The sequence below is a fragment of the Saccoglossus kowalevskii genome, chromosome 4 (genome assembly GCF_978046115.1).
Source record: "Saccoglossus kowalevskii chromosome 4, keSacKowa6.1, whole genome shotgun sequence".
Classification (NCBI taxonomy): Eukaryota; Metazoa; Hemichordata; class Enteropneusta; family Harrimaniidae; genus Saccoglossus; species Saccoglossus kowalevskii.
In genome coordinates, this window is record NC_140644.1 from 44,050,612 (window position 1) to 44,071,958 (window position 21,347).

At 35.6% G+C, this 21,347-nt stretch overlaps 1 protein-coding gene across 2 annotated transcripts in view; it reads left to right on the forward strand.

The window, feature by feature from the left end:
- LOC100369213 (ATP-dependent DNA helicase DDX11-like) overlaps positions 1 to 21,347 on the forward strand; it is a 54,548-nt gene that overhangs the window by 4,806 nt on the left and 28,395 nt on the right. For both annotated transcript variants that reach the window (XM_085498166.1, XM_085498165.1), the window contains exons 2-10: positions 5,525 to 5,670; positions 5,917 to 6,026; positions 6,405 to 6,501; positions 9,103 to 9,186; positions 14,048 to 14,245; positions 14,391 to 14,498; positions 14,794 to 14,881; positions 15,804 to 16,009; positions 21,155 to 21,307. In XM_085498166.1, the coding sequence (XP_085354292.1) occupies positions 5,533 to 5,670; positions 5,917 to 6,026; positions 6,405 to 6,501; positions 9,103 to 9,186; positions 14,048 to 14,245; positions 14,391 to 14,498; positions 14,794 to 14,881; positions 15,804 to 16,009; positions 21,155 to 21,307 (1,182 nt within the window). In that variant the 5' untranslated portion in view covers positions 5,525 to 5,532. The remainder of the gene's footprint in view (positions 1 to 5,524; positions 5,671 to 5,916; positions 6,027 to 6,404; positions 6,502 to 9,102; positions 9,187 to 14,047; positions 14,246 to 14,390; positions 14,499 to 14,793; positions 14,882 to 15,803; positions 16,010 to 21,154; positions 21,308 to 21,347) is intronic.

Consider the following 21,347-nt stretch of genomic DNA (forward strand, 5'->3'; position numbering starts at 1 on the left):
ATTTCATTTCAATAGTAAAAATCCGTTCTCAAAAATCCAAATAATCACAACCTCACTGAAATTCATTTTCTATTCTTACCCACAAGCCACACCCAGACCATTCATTAAAACGAGTGGTCTGGGGTATACTAGTACTGTGACCCATGCCGAGGACTTCCTATTTGTAATGCTATATGATAATTCAGATTAACTATCAAATGAAACCAAATGAAAATCATTCTAAAATAACGTACTTATACCCAATTGATTCTGGATTCATTGACCAGGGAGAAAGAAATTACATTTGCAATAATAATCGAAGAGCAGGTCCGGATAGTAACGTTCGGTTGATGATATAGACGATACAACAGTACTGATTGGACCTACATGAATGCTAATCTATTTCACATAACCAAATGTTTTTTTTTTGCTGTTGTACATTATCTTCGGTGATAACTCCGAAAGTGAAGTCTTATATCTTCGGCAGAACGTAGCCGTTAAAACTTGCAAAATGAGTCTGTTTCGATCGATCATCGCTTAAGCAGCATACAATTTATTTATTTTTTGACTCATTTAAAAAATACGAACGGTGTCAATATTTAAAACTGCATTTTGTCTGTCTCTGACGTACTTCAGAATGATATAGATCTTGGCCGATCGTATTTTTACAAAGGACCTGAATGTACAGCACTAATTTTACCTAACCTCATGCTCGCTTCTGCTTTTTGATCATTATTAGTCCCCGTTCGGACGCAGTCCGAAAACGGGGACTTATGTTTTGCCCTGTGTGCGTCCGTCTGTGCGTCCGTGATCACCTGTATCTCGAACATGCATGGACCGATTAAGTTCATACTTCACTCATACATCACACATTATATGGGACATGTGCACATGCATTTTTTTCATGATCCGATTAACGATAGCCGAATAGCGACCATTTTAAGGCCGAAAATGCATCAAAATCGCACATTTTCACCATTCCGGACCCGGATCTCAGTTATGCATGGACAGATTTTGTTCAAATTTGGTACATACATTAAACATAAAAGGACCTTGATGCACGTCATTTTTTTTTTGGATCGGGTTCGAAATGGCCGACTGGCGGCCATTTTGTTTTAAAGAATTCAGTTCTGGATCCGTATCCGAGACATGTCTGGATTGAACAAGTTCAAACTTCACACACACAAGGTACATCATGTCACAAATATGTATGTGCATTTGTTTCATGATCTCATTAACGATAGCCAAATGGCGGCTGCTTTAAGGCCGAAAATGCATTGAAATCGCACATTTTCACCATTCCGGACGCGGATCTCAGTTATGCATGGACGGATTTCATTCAAATTTGGTACATACATTAAACATAATAGGACCTTGATGCACGTCATTTTTTTTTCGGATCAAGTTCGAAATAGCCGACTGGCGGCCATTTTGTTTTAAAGAATTCAGTTCTGGATCCGTATCCGAGACATGCTTTGATTGATCGAGTTCAAACTTCACACACACAAGGTACATCATGTCACAAATATGTATGTGCATTTGTTTCATGATCTCATTAACGATAGCCAAATGGCGGCCGCTTTAAGGCCGAAAATGCATTGAAATCGCACATTTTCATCATTCCGGACCCGTATCTCAGTTATGCATGGATGGATTTTGTTCAAATTTGGTACATACATTAAACATAATAGGACCTTGATGCACGTCTTTTTTTTTTTCGGATCAAGTTCGAAATGGCCGACTGGCGGCCATTTTGTTAAAGAATTCAGTTCTGGATCCGTATCCAAGACATGTCTGGATTGATCAAGTTCAAACTTCACACACACATGGTACATCATGTCACAAATAGATATGTGCATTTGTTTCATGATCTGCTTAACAATAGCGGAATGATGGCCATTTTAAGGCCGAAAATGCATCAAAATCACGTATTTTCACAATTCCAGAACCGGATCTCAGTCATGCATGGATGGATTTTGTTCAGATTTAGCACAATGTGTTGTACATATGCAGGTGCATTTCGGTCATGATCTGCTTTGAATGTATATGTCACTCAAATATGAACGGAACGGGGACGTGTCATTGTTGAATAATTTCCGCTTAATTTTTCGAGTGCGCAAACCCAGAAATATCGCCCGTCTGCACTCTCGCATTTTAAATACATGGCCGTGGCATCAATATGTTCCTGGTGTCTCTGCTTTCTGCCCTAAGGAGTTAGCATTGCCTGTATCATGTAATTGTCTCGATAATCATATTGTTGAAACGAGGTAGCAGCCCTGGATTCAAACGGAACACAGTCCCGCTCTATCAGCTTGTTGTGAAAAGTTCACATAACAAGAGGTCATAGTTCAAGTTACGTTCGCGAACGAAACAAAGTATGGTGGTTTGGAAGTGTCGTTCGAAATTAAATAATGGTTAATACCCGTTGAATCCTCAAACTTTAGCACTAAAACAATCATTTCGACAACTCATGTGCCAGTGTTCAGTGTTTGAACAAGCGGTCAGTGTTTTTAATAAGCGAATGAGAAAAAAAAGGGATAAAAACATGGTCGTTTTTCCCGTCGGAAATTAAGCGATGTGCTATTGACTAAAATGTTATAAAAGCGAAATATTGGGCAAAATGAGTATTGATGCCCATTTATAGCTTGACATGCATCACCAAATGGGAACATGTTTAGAGTTGGTAGTACCATGGTACAATGTAGGTACTAACCCATGGTAGTACCAGTACTAGTATACGCGGGGAGGGAGACCAGAGAGGTAACAGCCAGCATCCCTTTCACGGGAAAACATGAAATCTCGACAGATTTGTTTCGTTCTCACATGTAATATTAGGTTTTGTGGGCTTCTGAGTTCAAAAAAGATGACTAAATCAACCAAGAAGCAAGCGTTTAGAGACATACCTATGCAGAAGTTTGTTTGCCAGTACTTAATCTATTTTTAACACCTAGGCTACTCTATTGACATTGGTTGTTTATTTCATGGAAATGGCACTTGAGGTAGCTGATAAGCCGTGTCGAAAACATGCACAAAACGACCATTCTGTACACGTTTTCGACACAGATTAAAAACCAGTTGTAAGCACAAATTTTCATATGATTGTGTTAAAAGTCTCTGATAGACTTTCATGTACATTAAATAATAATACATTGTATAATCATATAATAAGTACAGTGTGTGTTGTTAAAATGATTTGTATACGTATTCACAAAATTGTTCATGCTTTCCCGTTTGTATTGCTCCTTCTATGATAATGGAATGATCCGGCTTTTCAAAATCCGACACAAAAGTTTGAAATTCATACAACTGAATGGTTAGTTGGTTTGGTTTAACACCTGATGTTATTTTGTAGGTATCATTGTAATTCAGGCATTTGATAGTGTTGTCCATTTCTTTACCACATCCCGCTGTAATAGTGGAATTGTGTTTGCAATAAATGTTATCAAGTTTAGTGTATAATTGCATTCTTACCTTACCCTTTTCTTCTGCTATGTTTATATGAACCTCACAACAACAACGAAAATTTAAAACTCCCTGTTTTGAAGAAAGTTCAATCACAGATCATACCCTGGTTCATGTATCTCATCAACCTATCTTTCCAACAAGGACTCGTACCAGCTAATCTGAAGTCTGCAGTTGTCATACCACTGCTTATAAAGAAAACACTTGATTAGCAAATATTCAATAATTACCGACCTATCTCTAACCTACCTTTCCTTTCAAAAGTTCTGGAAAAAGTCGTCGCCAGGAGATTAAATGACTACCTCGCTAGGAACTCTCTTCTGGAACCTCTCCAGTCTGCATACAGGAAATTTCACAGCATCGAGACAGCACTCATCAAAGTCCACAATGACATATCAATGTGTATTGATGCAGGACAATATGTTATCCTTGTCCTCCTAGACCTGTCTGCTTCCGTTGACACGATCGACTGTGACATCCTTCTTGCACGGCTAGCAGATGTGTGATCTCGCCTGGCAATGGCTAGCTTCATATCTCACGAACAGACATCAGTCAATTGTCATTAATGGTCATTCATCTAAAGAAACAACCCTTCATTATGGAGTTCCCAAAGGTTCAGTACTCGGTCCCCTGTTATTCTCAATTTACATCTCATCACTTGGTCAAATTATTCATCACCACAATCTTCATTCTCACCAATACTCTGATGACAATCAACTTTACCTTTTTTTCACTAAGGATAATATTTCAGCTGCCACATCCCAAATTGAAAATTGCCTATCTAACATCAAGGCTTGGATGGTTAACAACAAACTACAGCTAAATGATGGTAAAACAGAGATATTGCTAATCTGTTCAAACTTTGACCTCTCGCCAAACCCCTTGCATGGTATCAACATTTGATCAACACTTGTTAAACCAGTTAAGGGAGCTTGCAACATTGGTGTCATCTTTGATAATTCACTTCAGTTCAGTAATCATATCATCAGTACATGCCAGAGCATATACATGCATATCAGATGCATAGGACTCATTCGCCAACATCTATCTGAGCATACCTTTCTTAATCACTCTATTATATCCGCTAAACTGGATTACCGCAATGCCTTACTCTATGGCTTACCAAAATCATAGATACACCTGCTTCAGGGGGCTCAAAACTGTGCTGCTTGTCTAATTACACGTACCAAAAAATTTGATCATATCACTCCTGTTCTTCGTAAATTACATTGGCTGCCAGTTCACTATAGGATACACTTCAAAATTTTGCTACACACGTACAAATCACTTCATGGATTGACTCCACCATACATATCGAACCTTATTCACAAAAATCAAAACCAGAGAACCCTTCGCTCAAGTAAGAAACATACACTTGCCGTACCTCAGACTCGTCTCAAGAATTATGGTGACAGGTCATTCGCCCATTCCTCGCCATCTTTATGGAATAAATTACCAAATGACATCTGTTCTGCATCAAATGTTAACATCTTCAAAACCAAACAATGGAACTAAGCGTCATTGAGCATCAATGCGATGGATACTAGGCGCTATATAAACTTGTATTTATTATTATTATTATTATAAAATACAGTGTTTTCAGCAGGCATGAAATATTTGACTCTTGGTTTAATATTTTCACCAGATTTTTTAATCTCATGAGACAAAAATGTAAGAAAATTACAATTGATAAGTGTAAAATTACAATTGATAAGTGTAAAATTACAATTGATAAGTGTAAAATTACAATTGATAAGTGTAAAATTACAATTGATAAGTGTAAAATTACAATTGATAAGTGTAAAATTACAATTGATAAGTGTAAAATTACAATTGATAAGTGTAAAATTACAATTCATAAGTGTAAAATTACAATTCATAAGTGTAAAATTACAATTGATAAGTGTAAAATTAATTTCAATCTTAATAAGCAGATGTTTTAAATATGGAAATAGCAAAGGATATTTTTTTATTGCAAATTTTAAGAAATTATTTCACTCTATAATTTAGTTTGTTGAGAACCCAACATGATGTTAGTTTTTGGTGATGCACACTGAAATTAATCACCTTATTTGTTTCACAGGTTGTAACATGGCAGAATACAGCGATGTTCCAGAATCATTCCCATTTCCATTCCCACCTTATGATATCCAGAAAGACTTTATGTCACAGCTATATCAAACTCTAGATCAATCCAAGATTGGTATCTTTGAAAGTCCCACAGGGACGGTGAGTACTTTGTCCTTAAACTCAAGAACAATCCAAGACAATTATTTTTGTAAGTCTCACGGGGATGGGTAAGTACAGCGCCCTCAAACATGAGAGCAATTCAGGACTGATATCTTTATAATGTCCTCATACTGTCTTCATTGATTCAAGATTGGTGTCTTTGAAAGTCTCTCAGGATTGTAAGTACAGCGCCCTCAAATTCAAGATCAAGATCCTGAGTTATATCTTGTATTTTATTCTATACAGGGTAAATCGCTGAGTCTAATCTGCGGTGCTTTGAAGTGGTTGAATGATTTTGAAGAAAAACAAAGGCAAGAACTTGAAGATCTTTTACAGGGAAAAACAAAAACAACAAGGTAAATTGCACAGATGATGAAATATTAGGGCACTACTTGATGATTTCACTGGACCAGTTGTCTACAAATGAGACTCAGAGAAAACACAGGTACACAAACGGCTGAGTTACAGGATTTTATTCTTCCCAGAGCATTGTAAAGGAGTGACCATTTCTCATACATTTATAGTGTGCATAAACCAATATACATTAAATGATGCTAGGGAGTCTGGAATAAAGTTTGGACATGGCCACACGTGTTGTGCAGGTGTCTCTCTTTATTGGCTCACAAACATTACACATAGACTTATTGTGACCATAGACATACTACTGTCATTTATGTACTAGTAAAAAAAAACTCATTTTCAATAAAAAAAAATGTTCTCAATTTTCCCATTAGTGATACCAGGACATCTAAACAAGATGACGATGAGCCAGATTGGTTGGCGGAATTTGATGAGAAGAAAGCCCAGATGGACCAAGCTGCAGAACTGAAGGTCAGCTGATATTTAGTGAATACATGGCATCAATATTCTAGTGGATTAACATCATCATCATATTGATGCTGTTGTCAGGTTACCATATTACATGGCAATGCTGTTTGCAATGTTGTTAACCTCCATCTTGCCAGCCAGGTGTAATCAAGGTTAAAATAAATTTTGTTACTGAGAGACTGACCTTTAAATCTGTAAATGTGTTCAGTAAAGAACATTGTACAGAAAAGAACTTTTTAGCTCCGCTGTCGACTTTGTCGAGCGGAGCTTATCATATGAGTGATTGTCCGTCGGCGTCCGTCGTCGTCGTCCGTGTCAATGTTTTACTTTTTCGACTTCTTCTTGAAAACTACAAGCCTGAATGCTTTGATACTTGGTGTATATGTACCTTGGGTAGACCTCTCTTAGGTTTGTTCATTTCATGTTGATATCTTCAATTCTCTAATTTTGGTGAATATTTTTGTCATTTTTGGTAGAAAGTGATATTTTCGACTTCTTGTTAAAAACCGCAAGTCCAATTGCTTTGATACTACATATATAGGTACTACATGTGGACCTCTCTCAGATTTGTTCATTTCTCGATGATATCTTCAATTCTCTAATTTTGGTGAATATTTTTGTAATTTTTGGTAAAAAGTGATATTTTCGACTTCTTGTTAAAAACCAAGAGTTCAATTGCATTGATATTACATATATAGATACTACATGTAGACTTTTCTCAGATTTGTTCATTTCGTGATGATATCTTCAATTCTCTAATTTTGGTGAGTATTTTTGTCATTTTTGGTAAAAAGTGATATTTTCGACTTCTTGTTAAAAACTGTAAGTCCGATTGCTTTGATATTATATATATAGGTACTACATGTGGACCTCTCTCAGATTTGTTCATTTTGTGATGATATCTTCAATTCTCTAATTTTGGTGAATATTTTTGTAATTTTTGGTAAAAAGTGATATTTTCGACTTCTTGTTAAAAACCAAAAGTTCATTTGCTTTGATATTACATATATAGATACTACATGTAGACCTTTCTCAGATTTGTTCATTTCCTGATGATATCTTCAATTCTCTAATTTTGGTGAATATTTTTGTCATTTTTGGTAGAAAGTGATATTTTCGACTTCTTGTTAAAAACCGCAAGTCCAATTGCTTTGATACTACATATATAGGTACTACATGTGGACCTCTCTCAGATTTGTTCATTTCTTGATGATATCTTCAATTCTCTAATTTTGGTGAATATTTTTGTAATTTTTGGTAAAAAGTGATATTTTCGACTTCTTGTTAAAAACCAAGAGTTCAATTGCATTGATATTACATATATAGATACTACATGTAGACCTTTCTCAGATTTGTTCATTTCGTGATGATATCTTCAATTCTCTAATTTTGGTGAGTATTTTTGTCATTTTTGGTAAAAAGTGATATTTTCGACTTCTTGTTAAAAACTGTAAGTCCGATTGCTTTGATATTATATATATAGGTACTACATGTGGACCTCTCTCAGATTTGTTCATTTTGTGATGATATCTTCAATTCTCTAATTTTGGTGAATATTTTTGTAATTTTTGGTAAAAAGTGATATTTTCGACTTCTTGTTAAAAACCAAAAGTTCATTTGCTTTGATATTACATATATAGATACTACATGTAGACCTTTCTCAGATTTGTTCATTTCCTGATGATATCTTCAATTCTCTAATTTTGGTGAATATTTTTGTCATTTTGGGTAGAAAGTGATATTTTCGACTTCTTGTTAAAAACTGCAAGTCCGATTGCTTTGATACTATACATATTGTTCATTTTCTAATGATGTCTTCTGTTCTTTAATTGAAATGTGCATTGCTAACAGCGGAGCTATCTCAGCCGACAGGCTGCTTGTTTAGTCCTCATTTCAGGCGTAGCCTGAAAAGCGGACTATTAATTCTTATTTTCAGTTCTCGTCTGTGATGTCTCTAACATTTACTTAGAAATTCTGCAGCAGATATCGATGAAACTTGGCAGGTTGATGAACAAGTCTCTTTTTTTTCCCCCAGATCTGTGGGTCTTTTTCATGATTTTCATCCAAAACTACCTCTCCCAACACCACTGAGAGAACAACTGAGCATGCTCAGAATAAATAATTAGCTTAGATTGTAATGCTCTCACTGGTTTTTAGTGATGTCATGACCTTGATCTGAATCAGTGACAGATGGGTTGTACCATTATCAATCTCAATGGAAACTATGGTGTCAAGGCTACATTCAAGTTGATGGGAATTATAGTGGTGATACTAAAACAAACCCAGGTCCTGGTAATATACAAAGTCCTGAATTAACAAAGACGTCAAGTTGTTATTAAAAGTACATCAAGGTTTACCCAGATTTATGAATGCAGTTTCTTGAGCATGTATGAGACATAGTTTGGTTGCACTTGTGTGCTCTGAGATTTTGACCCAGGTTAATGAAAGTTTTCAGTTATCAGATTAAGGGAAATATTTTATGATGAGTTGTACCCACATAGAGTACATATTAATTGTTTGAAGATGTTTCATGTATTATTTTAACATGAGTATTTTATAATTAAATAACGGGGACTGTGACATTCATGTCTTGTTAAATTACAGGACAAGATTGATAAGAGATTGAAGTACGAAGAAAAGTTGAAGCAGTTAAAAGACACTAGAAAGAAATATCAGTCCAAACGAAAGGTAAAATATTTAAACTTGTGACTTTCAAGTAATGTTCACTTGAAATTTATAAAAAGAAACTCCAGTGAAAATACCATTTTTTCTATATTTTACATTCAACTCATCAAAAATTAGTGAAAAAAAATGTTATTTTAGTGAAAATTAATTTTCAGTTAAAGAAAGTATTTTACAGTAGGACAATAGTTATGCCTTTGCATGACCCCTAAAGGTCACACATCCTGGCACTTTCTGCTAGTCTTGTTCTATATAATTACCAAACGCTTAAGTGTGGTATTGAGAGTTTGTTTTCAGGGGTAGGTGATACCAAAGTGGAAAATGGATGCACATTTGGGGTTAATTTCTGGAATTGCAATAGAGGGGGTTCAGGCTGAAATACAATATATAGTGTTTTCATGTTTCGTCTGATATTTCTGTGATATTCAGCTGCTGTAACTAATGCAAGATTTGTTCCGAAATTCAGTGTATTGTGTGCACTCAAGGGTTATTTGTTTTTTGCTGAAAACACCCCTATTTTTTAATGGCAGAGTCAACCTAGTTTCACTCCCACTGGAAAATCTTCATTGTCGCCTGAATGAGAGCTAATTAAACACAATTTCCAGACCCCAACCGTAGTATATGACAGCCGATTTTAGCAGACTATCACATGAATTTACTCAGAATGTCAACATGGAAAGCTATTACGCGGGAATAATTGGGAGTAGAATATGTGAGTGATTGTATCAACAGAGATATGTATACTTGAAAAGTAATTATATATATCCTTCTTTTGCATCGCTGAGCATTTCTGTTGGTAATCTGTATGTTGGTAATCTGTATTTGGAACTGGGTAACACCGCAACATTGCCAGCAGAAACCTCTTGGTACTTCGATGTTGATGGTTGCGCTTCCATGGCAATCGTAAATTTTACTGCAGGGATCTTCCGAGAGCCCTTCAGGGTTTATAAAACTGAGTTTCCAGGTGGTCAACATACATCAAGTTCTCTCAATCGTAGTATTCTTTGTGAGGTACACCTAATACTAATATGCTAAAAATTTCACTGAACGATTTGAACCGGATAAAAATAGCAGACGAAAATTTCTTTACAAAATAAAAATAGTTTGGTTGCCAATGGAAACAAGCCAGTATGTTTTCGGCTGTTGCAATGGTAGGACATGAACGTGAAGCTAACGTCGGTTTGTATAACTAAAACAGGGCACCGTAAATGAAGTTCGCAAAAAAAACATTCAGTCTTTAGAAGTCACTTTATTGTATTGTTAGGACGTATTCTGCTGTTAAATTTATTTTTTGGTGATAGTATTTTTCTAGATTGGAGGCAGCATTTACATTCCTATCAAAGTTGCGTTGAGATTACGTTGATACAGTGTAGCAATGTCGGCGCCGGTGATCTCTTACCAGTGTGCAACGTAGCCAAAATATAAGGCATGACCATTTGAACACTGCTATTACAAAACTGGTATGAAGTAATACATTTGGGGCGAAAGTATTCAAAAAACAGTTTTTGACTCCCATGTGCGAAGCACAAAATGGGAGTCTTTGCAGTTAAATAGTGTGTCTGTATGTGTGTGTGTGTGTACATGTATATGTGTGTATGTGTGTCCGACTGTTCCACTGCTATCTCAAGAACCATACATCGGTTTTTGATGAAACTTGGTACATAGATGCTCTGAACTAATGCCAGGTTTTGATTAGGTTTTGGTAAAAATCCATGCTCGTTAATTACTTAATTTGCATGATAATTAGCTAATTTTTAGCTGTTCTATGACTTTTCCACTGATATCTAAAGAACCACTCATTGGATTTTGATGAAACTTGGTACATAGATGCTCTGAACATATGCGCAGATTTGATTAGTTTTTGGCAAAAATCCGTGCATATTAATTACCTAATTTGCATGATAATTAGCTATTTTTTAGTGGTTCCATGACTGTTCCACTGATATCTAAACAACCATTCATTGGATTTTGATGAAACTTGGTACATAGATGCTCTGAACTAATGCTAGGTTTTGATTAGTTTTTGGTAATAATCCGTGGATACTAATTACCTAATTTGCATAATGATTACCCCGGCAGTCAATTTTCGGTTTTTCCACTGATATCTCAAGTACTAATCATCACATTTCAATGAAACTTGGTACATAGATGTCATATGACACTGCACAGACCTGATAGTTTTTATGGTAATATCAGTACATATAATTACCTATTTTGCATAATTAATTAATTTTCAGCTTTTGATATAAGTAGTGAGCATTACATTTCAATGAAACTTGGTACTTACATACTCAAGGACTATGCAGAGATTGATTGTTTCGGATAAATATTTGTGCATATTAATCACCTAATTTGCATAATTAGTTAATTTTCAGCTTTTCCACGGGTATCTTAAGTACTAATCATTGCATTTCAATGAAACTTGGTACATAGATCCTTTAGGACTATGCAGAGACCTGATTAGTTTCAGGGTAAATAATTGTGCATATTAATTACCTAATTTGCATAATTAATTTTCAGCTTTTCTACTGATATCTAAAGTACTAATCATCACATTTCAATGAATCTAGAATTATGCAGAGACCCAATTAGTTTTTGGTAAATATTTGTGCATATTAATCACCTAATTTGCATAATTAACCAATTTCCAACTTTTACACTGATATCTCAGGTACTAATGATCACATATCAATGAATGTTTATACATGGATGCTGTAGGACAATAGACAGACCTGGATAAATGTGGGTTAAAATCTGTACATATTAATTACCCAATTTGCATAATTAACCAATTTTAAGCTTTCACACTGATATCTAAAGTACTAATTTCCATTTTAATGAAACTTAGTACAAAGATGCTCTAGGACAATGTACAAACCTAATTAGTTTGGGGTAAAACTCTGTTCATATTATTTCCCTAATTAGCATAATAATGCATAATTTTTTGGTTCTAATCACATTTCAATTAAATTTAGTACATAGAGTTTTTGTTACATTGCGCAGACCTCATTAGTTTTACAATCAAATCTGTTCATGTTAATTTTCTGATTTGCATAATTAGTTTTCAGCTAAGTAATTTCAAATTATATTTAATGTGTTTCCAATACTCTCAGCACATGGGAGTTCTTTCTAAGCTTTCTTTGATTGGCTGTTGCCATGGTAGCAGTGGGCCAGAATTGTTTTTTCTAATTAGTGACGATATGACATGCCAGTCAAGTATGTACAAAATCAGCCAAGCCAAAAAAAATCACAGAGGAGTTAAAAGCCGTTGCTGGTGAGAACTTTGGGGTCAATTTTCTCGGTAATGAAAATAGACATAAAAAAAACAGTAAATTTGTTTGCCCACACTCAAGCTAAGTAGAATGTGCTATGTCTGTGCTTTTTAATCATTGAAATGCAGGGTGTGATACATTTTGTGCGAAGGCTGTTGCTATGGAAATGGTGGGCCTGAATTTGTTTTCAGATTTTACAATCTAATTAGAGTGAAGGTGTGACTTGCCTGCCAAGTTTGAACCAAATCACAGAAGAGTTCAAATGCCATTCCTGGTGAATAAATTTCTCAATAATGAAATAAAGATATCCAAAATTCCAATAGTAACTTTGTGCCCACACTCAAGCTGAGTAGAATGACATATGTCTGATATAGAAGATACATTTGCAAATTAGTTTTAGTCAAAATAAGTGACTGCCTAAAATTACCATTACTGTTGTTCAAATTTCATTTCACTCGGCAAGTATATTCATGTACCCCAAGGGTAAAATATCCCACTTCTAAATATTGTTTATTTCTGCTATGTTTCAAAAAACGCTACTCCTGAACAGACTACTTTGTTTGCTCTCAGACCTCATTTGCATATGGGGTTTGGAAATACCGATTTTGAGACGAATGAAAATAAACTGCAGTACATATGTAATACTTCATTTTCACTGAAAACATTTTTCTGCTAAAATAAATTTAAATGAAAATGCCATTTCCCTCATACTCTACTGAGACTTGACACAGCAGTGAAAATTTGATTCACATGTAATGCTTGAAAACTTTTCAGTGAAAATAAATTAAGTGAAATTCTATCATGATTAGACTTCATAAGAGTTGGAAATGAACAAATTATATGACACCCACCCCTACCTCTCCATGTACACTACACCCTCAAAACATCCTTTCACCAGTGTATTCTATTTGACTTCAGGAAAAATTGAAATAAACAAATTATAATTTCAGCCTCTAGTTCAGCACTGATTAAATAAACTACCTCGTCTTTATGCCAACTTGAATTTATTCATTGCCTACACCAGTGACTTCAAAGTCTGTGTTTCAATCCCAGGAATTTTACTTGCTATTAATTGCATGGGAGTGCCAGTCTTTTATTTTTTATTGTAATGTCAATTTCTTGCGATTACTCGGAACATGAAGCTGTAACCACAGATCGCTAGGTGCTGTAACTAAATCCTGGTATAAGCACCAGTTAGGCAGGCTTGAACTACGCATGTGAAGCCAGCTGAGAGGTATATCAATCCAATAGATTTCTCATTGTTTGGTAACTATTTGCTGCAAATGCAACAAAAATCAATATAAAATATTACCCAGACAGCATTCTACAGGTCAATATATTGTTAAGTGTTTTCCAAGTTGAAATGTTTGTGAACTACATTGATAACTTCTTGCATATACTTAGCAAAATAAAATGCCTCTCCCCCAAAAAAGTTCCAGGATTGTTACTTCTCACTGTACCAAGAACATGTTAAAATGCACAATATCTTTCAGCGGATTTTTATGAAATAAACATCATTTTTTTCCACAGTAAATTAAAATACAGAGAAATGCTTAAAAGTGCATTACTGGTAATATGTATTTTTTTTGTGGTAGCATTCCGTCAGTGAGAAAGACATCTCTGGTGAAAATAAAGATGAAGATATTACAGCAGATGATGAGACAAAAGATGAGGATGAAGAAATGGACAATGACATTGTGGTCGCTGATTACCTTAGTGATGATGAGACAAAATTCTCAGATGATGATGACGAAAAAGATGATGAAGAAGAGGATGTACCTCATGTAACCAAGGTAACAACTATAAAGGGCATCAAATTATTACAGGAAATAGATGTGGGTGGGTAGTTAAAGGAAATCTATGTTGTCAATTTTTGTTGTTTTGTTGTCAACTGTAATCTTATTGTAGAAATGCTTAACATTCTCCCTTGTTTTCCAGATCTTCTTCTGCAGTCGGACCCATTCTCAGTTAGCTCAGTTTGTACGCGAGGTTCAGAAGAGTCCGTTTGGTGAAGATACCAAGGTAGTAACACTGGGATCAAGACAGGTATATTATCATTTCACAAATGAAATTCTCATATTTCTTTTTAAATTATGTAAGTGCATCAAAATCAAAGAAAGCTTAGAAAGAATCCTGGTGTGCTAAGGATATGAAATACAAATATGGAAAACTGTAATAAAGTGTATTTACTATATTAGAAGCACATTATAAAGCAGAAATGGCGTGTCTTTAAATGATCACACACAGGTTCAAAATCATTGTAATTAAATGATGGCATATTACCTCGTGTAAAATGTTATTATTTGTTTCTGATAAATATAATTAACAATTATTCTTACAGAACCTTTGCATCAATGAATCTGTTAGACGCTTCAGATCTCTGTCTTTGATCAATGAAAAATGTCTGGAGTTACAGAAAAACAAGAAAGGTAAATGAACACTTTTTTCTTGGTAACCTGTGAGTATTTCAAGCTTAGTATAGTCAATCCTGTGTTGGTGACACCTGCCTATAGTGAACACTTCAAGTGGTCAATCCTGTGTTGGTGACACCTGCCTCTATAGTGAACACTTCAAGTGGTCAATCCTGTGTTGGTGATACCTGCCTATAGTGAACACTTCAAGTGGTCAATCCTGTGTTGGTGACACCTGCCTATAGTGAACACTTCAAGTGGTCAATCCTGTGTTGGTGACACCTGCCTCTATAGTGAACACTTCAAGTGGTCAATCCTGTGTTGGTGATACCTGCCTATAGTGAACACTTCAAGTGGTCAATCCTGTGTTGGTGACACCTGCCTCTATAGTGAACACTTCAAATGGTCAATCCTGTGTTGGTGACACCTGCCTATAGTGAACATTTCAAGTGGTCAATCCTGTGTTGGTGATACCTGTCTATAGTGAACATTTCAAGTGGTCAATCCTGTGTTGGTGATACCTGCCTATAGTGAACACTTCAAGTGGTCTATAGTCATAATGTGCAATGTGTGTATTAAGATCGTGTGCTATAGTGACCTCCCTTTCACCAATATTTTTACTGATTTGTCTTTGTTTAGAGACCAAAATAATAATTTGTATGCTGTTAATAAAATAATTTTTAATTAACTCAAATAAATGTTTCAGGACAAATATGTAAATGTATGAGTTGGGGATCCAACCTCCATATAAAGACCATTTGTCACTATACACAGGTTTACTGTTTGCAATGCTTATTTAGGAGAAAACAAATGAATCATTTATCACCTCTTTGATATTTTCAATTAGTTGTAAATCTTGAACATTTTGATGGTTTGATTACAATAGTCTGTCTCTAGTACACTTTATCTATGCAATTACTGGAGATTACTATTACCACAGAGCGTAAAAGGAATGATGATGAGGAAACTCAGCGTAAAAGAAGAAAGAAGGCCGTTGGTTGCCCGTTTAATAATTATACTGCACTGATGGATTACAAAGACAGAGTATTGGTTGAGGTGCAGGACATTGAGCAGCTAGTTTCACTCGGAAAAGAAATGAAAACATGTCCTTACTATGGTACTAGGTACACTATACCCATGGCACAGGTAAGTGTAGGAATAAAGGTAAATACAACAAAGAAATGAAAATATGTCCTGTACTAGGTACACTATACCCATGACACAGGTAAGTGTAGGAATAAAGGTAAATACAACAAAGAAATGAAAATATGTCCTGTACTAGGTACACTATACCCATGGCACAGGTAAGTGTAGGAATAAAGGTAAATACAACAAAGAAATGAAAATATGTCCTGTACTAGGTACACTATACCCATGACACAGGTAAGTGTAGGAATAAAGGTAAATACAACAAAGAAATGAAAATATGTCCTGTACTAGGTACACTATACCCATGACACAGGTAAGTGTAGGAATAAAGGTAAATACAACAAAGAAATGAAAATATGTCCTGTACTAGGTACACTATACCCATGACACAGGCAAGTGTAGGAATAAAGGTAAATACAACAAAGAAATGAAAATATGTCCTGTACTAGGTACACTATACCCATGACACAGGTAAGTGTAGGAATAAAGGTAAATACAACAAAGAAATGAAAATATGTCCTGTACTAGGTACACTATACCCATGACACAGGTAAGTGTAGGAATAAAGGTAAATACAACAAAGAAATGAAAATATGTCCTGTACTAGGTACACTATACCCATGGCACAGGTAAGTGTAGGAATAAAGGTAAATACAACAAAGAAATGAAAATATGTCCTGTACTAGGTACACTATACCCATGACACAGGTAAGTGTAGGAATAAAGGTAAATACAACAAAGAAATGAAAATATGTCCTGTACTAGGTACACTATACCCATGACACAGGTAAGTGTAGGAATAAAGGTAAATACAACAAAGAAATGAAAATATGTCCTGTACTAGGTACACTATACCCATGGCACAGGTAAGTGTAGGAATAAAGGTAAATACAACAAAGAAATGAAAATATGTCCTGTACTAGGTACACTATACCCATGGCACAGGTAAGTGTAGGGATAAAGGTAAATACAACAAAGAAATGAAAATATGTCCTGTACTAGGTACACTATACCCATGGCACAGGTAAGTGTAGGGATAAAGGTAAATACAACAAAGAAATGAAAATATGTCCTGTACTAGGTACACTATACCCATGACACAGGTAAGTGTAGGAATAAAGGTAAATACAACAAAGAAATGAAAATATGTCCTGTACTAGGTACACTATACCCATGGCACAGGTAAGTGTAGGAATAAAGGTAAATACAACAAAGAAATGAAAATATGTCCTGTACTAGGTACACTATACCCATGGCACAGGTAAGTGTAGGGATAAAGGTAAATACAACAAAGAAATGAAAATATGTCCTGTACTAGGTACACTATACCCATGGCACAGGTAAGTGTAGGGATAAAGGTAAATACAACAAAGAAATGAAAATATGTCCTGTACTAGGTACACTATACCCATGACACAGGTAAGTGTAGGAATAAAGGTAAATACAACAAAGAAATGAAAATATGTCCTGTACTAGGTACACTATACCCATGACACAGGTAAGTGTAGGAATAAAGGTAAATACAACAAAGAAATGAAAATATGTCCTGTACTAGGTACACTATACCCATGACACAGGTAAATGTAGGAATAAAGGTAAATACAACAAAGAAATGAAAATATGTCCTGTACTAGGTACACTATACCCATGACACAGGTAAGTGTAGGGATAAAGGTAAATACAACAAAGAAATGAAAGTATGTCCTGTACTAGGTACACTATAACCATGGCACAGGTAAGTGTGGGGATAAAGGTAAATACAACAAAGAAATGAAAATATGTCCTGTACTAGGTACACTATACCCATGACACAGGTAAGTGTAGGAATAAAGGTAAATACAACAAAGAAATGAAAATATGTCCTGTACTAGGTACACTATACCCATGGCACAAGTAAGTGTAGGGATAAAGGTAAATACAACAAAGAAATGAAAATATGTCCTGTACTAGGTACACTATACCCATGACACAGGTAAGTGTAGGAATAAAGGTAAATACAACAAAGAAATGAAAATATGTCCTGTACTAGGTACACTATACCCATGACACAGGTAAATGTAGGAATAAAGGTAAATACAACAAAGAAATGAAAATATGTCCTGTACTAGGTACACTATACCCATGGCACAGGTAAGTGTAGGGATAAAGGTAAATATAACAAAGAAATGAAAATATGTCCTGTACTAGGTACACTATACCCATGGCACAGGTAAGTGTAGGGATAAAGGTAAATACAACAAAGAAATGAAAATATGTCCTGTACTAGGTACACTATACCCATGACACAGGTAAGTGTAGGAATAAAGGTAAATACAACAAAGAAATGAAAATATGTCCTGTACTAGGTACACTATACCCATGACACAGGTAAGTGTAGGAATAAAGGTAAATACAACAAAGAAATGAAAATATGTCCTGTACTAGGTACACTATACCCATGACACAGGTAAATGTAGGAATAAAGGTAAATACAACAAAGAAATGAAAATATGTCCTGTACTAGGTACATTATAGAATCATGCATGTTCTTATTAGTCCCCGTTCGGACGCAGTCCGAAAACGGGGACTTATGTTTTGCCCTGTGTGCGTCCGTGATCACCTGTATCTCGAACATGCATGGACCGATTAAGTTCAAACTTCACTCATACATCACACATTATATGGGACATATGCACATGCATTTTTTTCATGATCCGATTAACGATAGCCGAATAGCGGCCATTTTAAGGCCGAAAATGCATCAAAATCGCACATTTTCACCATTCCGGACCCGGATCTCAGTTATGCATGGACGGATTTTGTTCAAATTTGGTACATACATTAAACATAATAGGACCTTGATGCACGTCATTTTTTTTTTTGGATCGGGTTCGAAATGGCCGACTGGCGGCCATTTTGTTTTAAAGAATTCAGTTCTGGATCCGTATCTGAGACATGCTTGGATTGATCGAGTTCAAACTTCACACACACAAGGTACATCATGTCACAAATATGTATGTGCATTTGTTTCATGATCTCATTAACGATAGCCAAATGGCGGTCGCTTTAAGGCCGAAAATGCATTGAAATCGCACATTTTCACCATTCCGGACCCGGATCTCAGTTATGCATGGACGGATTTCATTCAAATTTGGTACATACATTAAACATAATAGGACCTTGATGCACGTCATTTTTTTTTTCGGATCAAGTTCGAAATAGCCGACTGGCGGCCATTTTGTTTTAAAGAATTCAGTTCTGGATCCGTATCCGGGACATGTCTGGATTGATCAAGTTCAAACTTCACACACACAAGGTACATCATGTCACAAATATGTATGTGCATTTGTTTCATGATCTCATTAACGATAGCCAAATGGGGGCCGCTTTAAGGCCGAAAATGCATTGAAATTGCACATTTTCACCATTCCGGACCCGTATCTCAGTTATGCATGGATGGATTTTGTTCAAATTTGGTACATACATTAAACATAATAGGACCTTGATGCACGTCTTTTTTTTTTCGGATCAAGTTCGAAATGGCCGACTGGCGGCCATTTTGTTAAAGAATTCAGTTCTGGATCCGTATCCAAGACATGTCTGGATTGATCAAGTTCAAACTTCACACACACATGGTACATCATGTCACAAATAGATATGTGCATTTGTTTCATGATCTGCTTAACAATAGCGGAATGATGGCCATTTTAAGGCCGAAAATGCATCAAAATCACGTATTTTCACAATTCCAGAACCGGATCTCAGTCATGCATGGATGGATTTTGTTCAGATTTAGCACAATGTGTTGTACATATGCAGGTGCATTTCGGTCATGATCTGCTTTGAATGTATATGTCTCTCAAATATGAACGGAACGGGGACGTGTCATTGACAATGACTTGTTGCATAGTTGATGTGATCTCATACTTCACTCTGTAGCACTGTGTATTTTTATTACTCAATGTTGAATCAATTATAATGATTTCAAATGCTGGTCACTGTTTGACAACTGCTTATATCATGCATTATAATATTAGTAAAACAAAGTAACAGCACATGATTGTCATGTAGTGACTGCCTGCAGTTGTGACAGAAGTTATCTCATAATTAATAGCACATGATTGTCATGTCGTGACTGCCTACAGCCGTGACAGAAGTTATCTCATAATTAATAGCACATGATTGTCATGTCGTGACTGCCTACAGCCGTGACAGAAGTTATCTCATAATTAATAGCACATGATTGTCGTGTCGTGACTGCCTACAGTTGTGACAGAAGTTATCTCATAATTAATAGCACATGATTGTCATGTCGTGACTGCCTACAGCCGTGACAGAAGTTATCTCATAATTAATAGCACATGATTGTCATGTCGTGACTGCCTACAGCCGTGACAGAAGTTATCTCATAATTAATAGCACATGATTGTCATGTCGTGACTGCCTACAGCCGTGACAGAAGTTATCTCATAATTAATAGCACATGATTGTCATGTAGTGACTGCCTACAGCCGTGACAGAAGTTATCTCATAATTAATAGCACATGATTGTCATGTAGTGACTGCCTACAGCCGTGACAGAAGTTATCTCATAATTAATAGCACATGATTGTCATGTAGTGACTGCCTACAGCCGTGACAGAAGTTATCTCATAATTAATAGCACATGATTGTCATGTAGTGACTGCCTACCGCTGTGACAGAAGTTATCTCATAATTAATAGCACATGATTGTCATGTAGTGACTGCCTACAGCCGTGACAGAAGTTATCTCATAATTAATAGCACATGATTGTCATGTAGTGACTGCCTACAGCCGTGACAGAAGTTATCTCATAATTAATAGCACATGATTGTCATGTAGTGACTGCCTACAGCCGTGACAGAAGTTATCTCATAATTAATAGCACATGATTGTCATGTTGTGACTGCCTACAGCCGTGACAGAAGTTATCTCATAATTAATAGCACAAGATTTGAAGTTAGATAGCATCCTGTAATAATTGTATATATAAATAATAGTCTCAAAAGATAGGTTTTCAAATAAAATAAAATGAATCTATCTAATTGTAGTCAATTTATCGTCAAATTCCATGGTATGTTTTAGAATATTCATTTATGAAAACATTGCTATAATGACAGCATCAATGTTTTTTTTTCCAGCTTGTTGTTCTTCCATATAATACGTTATTACATAAATCTACAAGAGAGGCCTGCGGTATCAAACTGGAAGGTAACATTGTAATTATAGATGAAGCACATAATCTACTTGACACTATTAGTAACATTCACAGTATTATGATAACTGGTATGCAGGTAAGACATTTAAACCGTTCTTGATCTGACACATTACTCT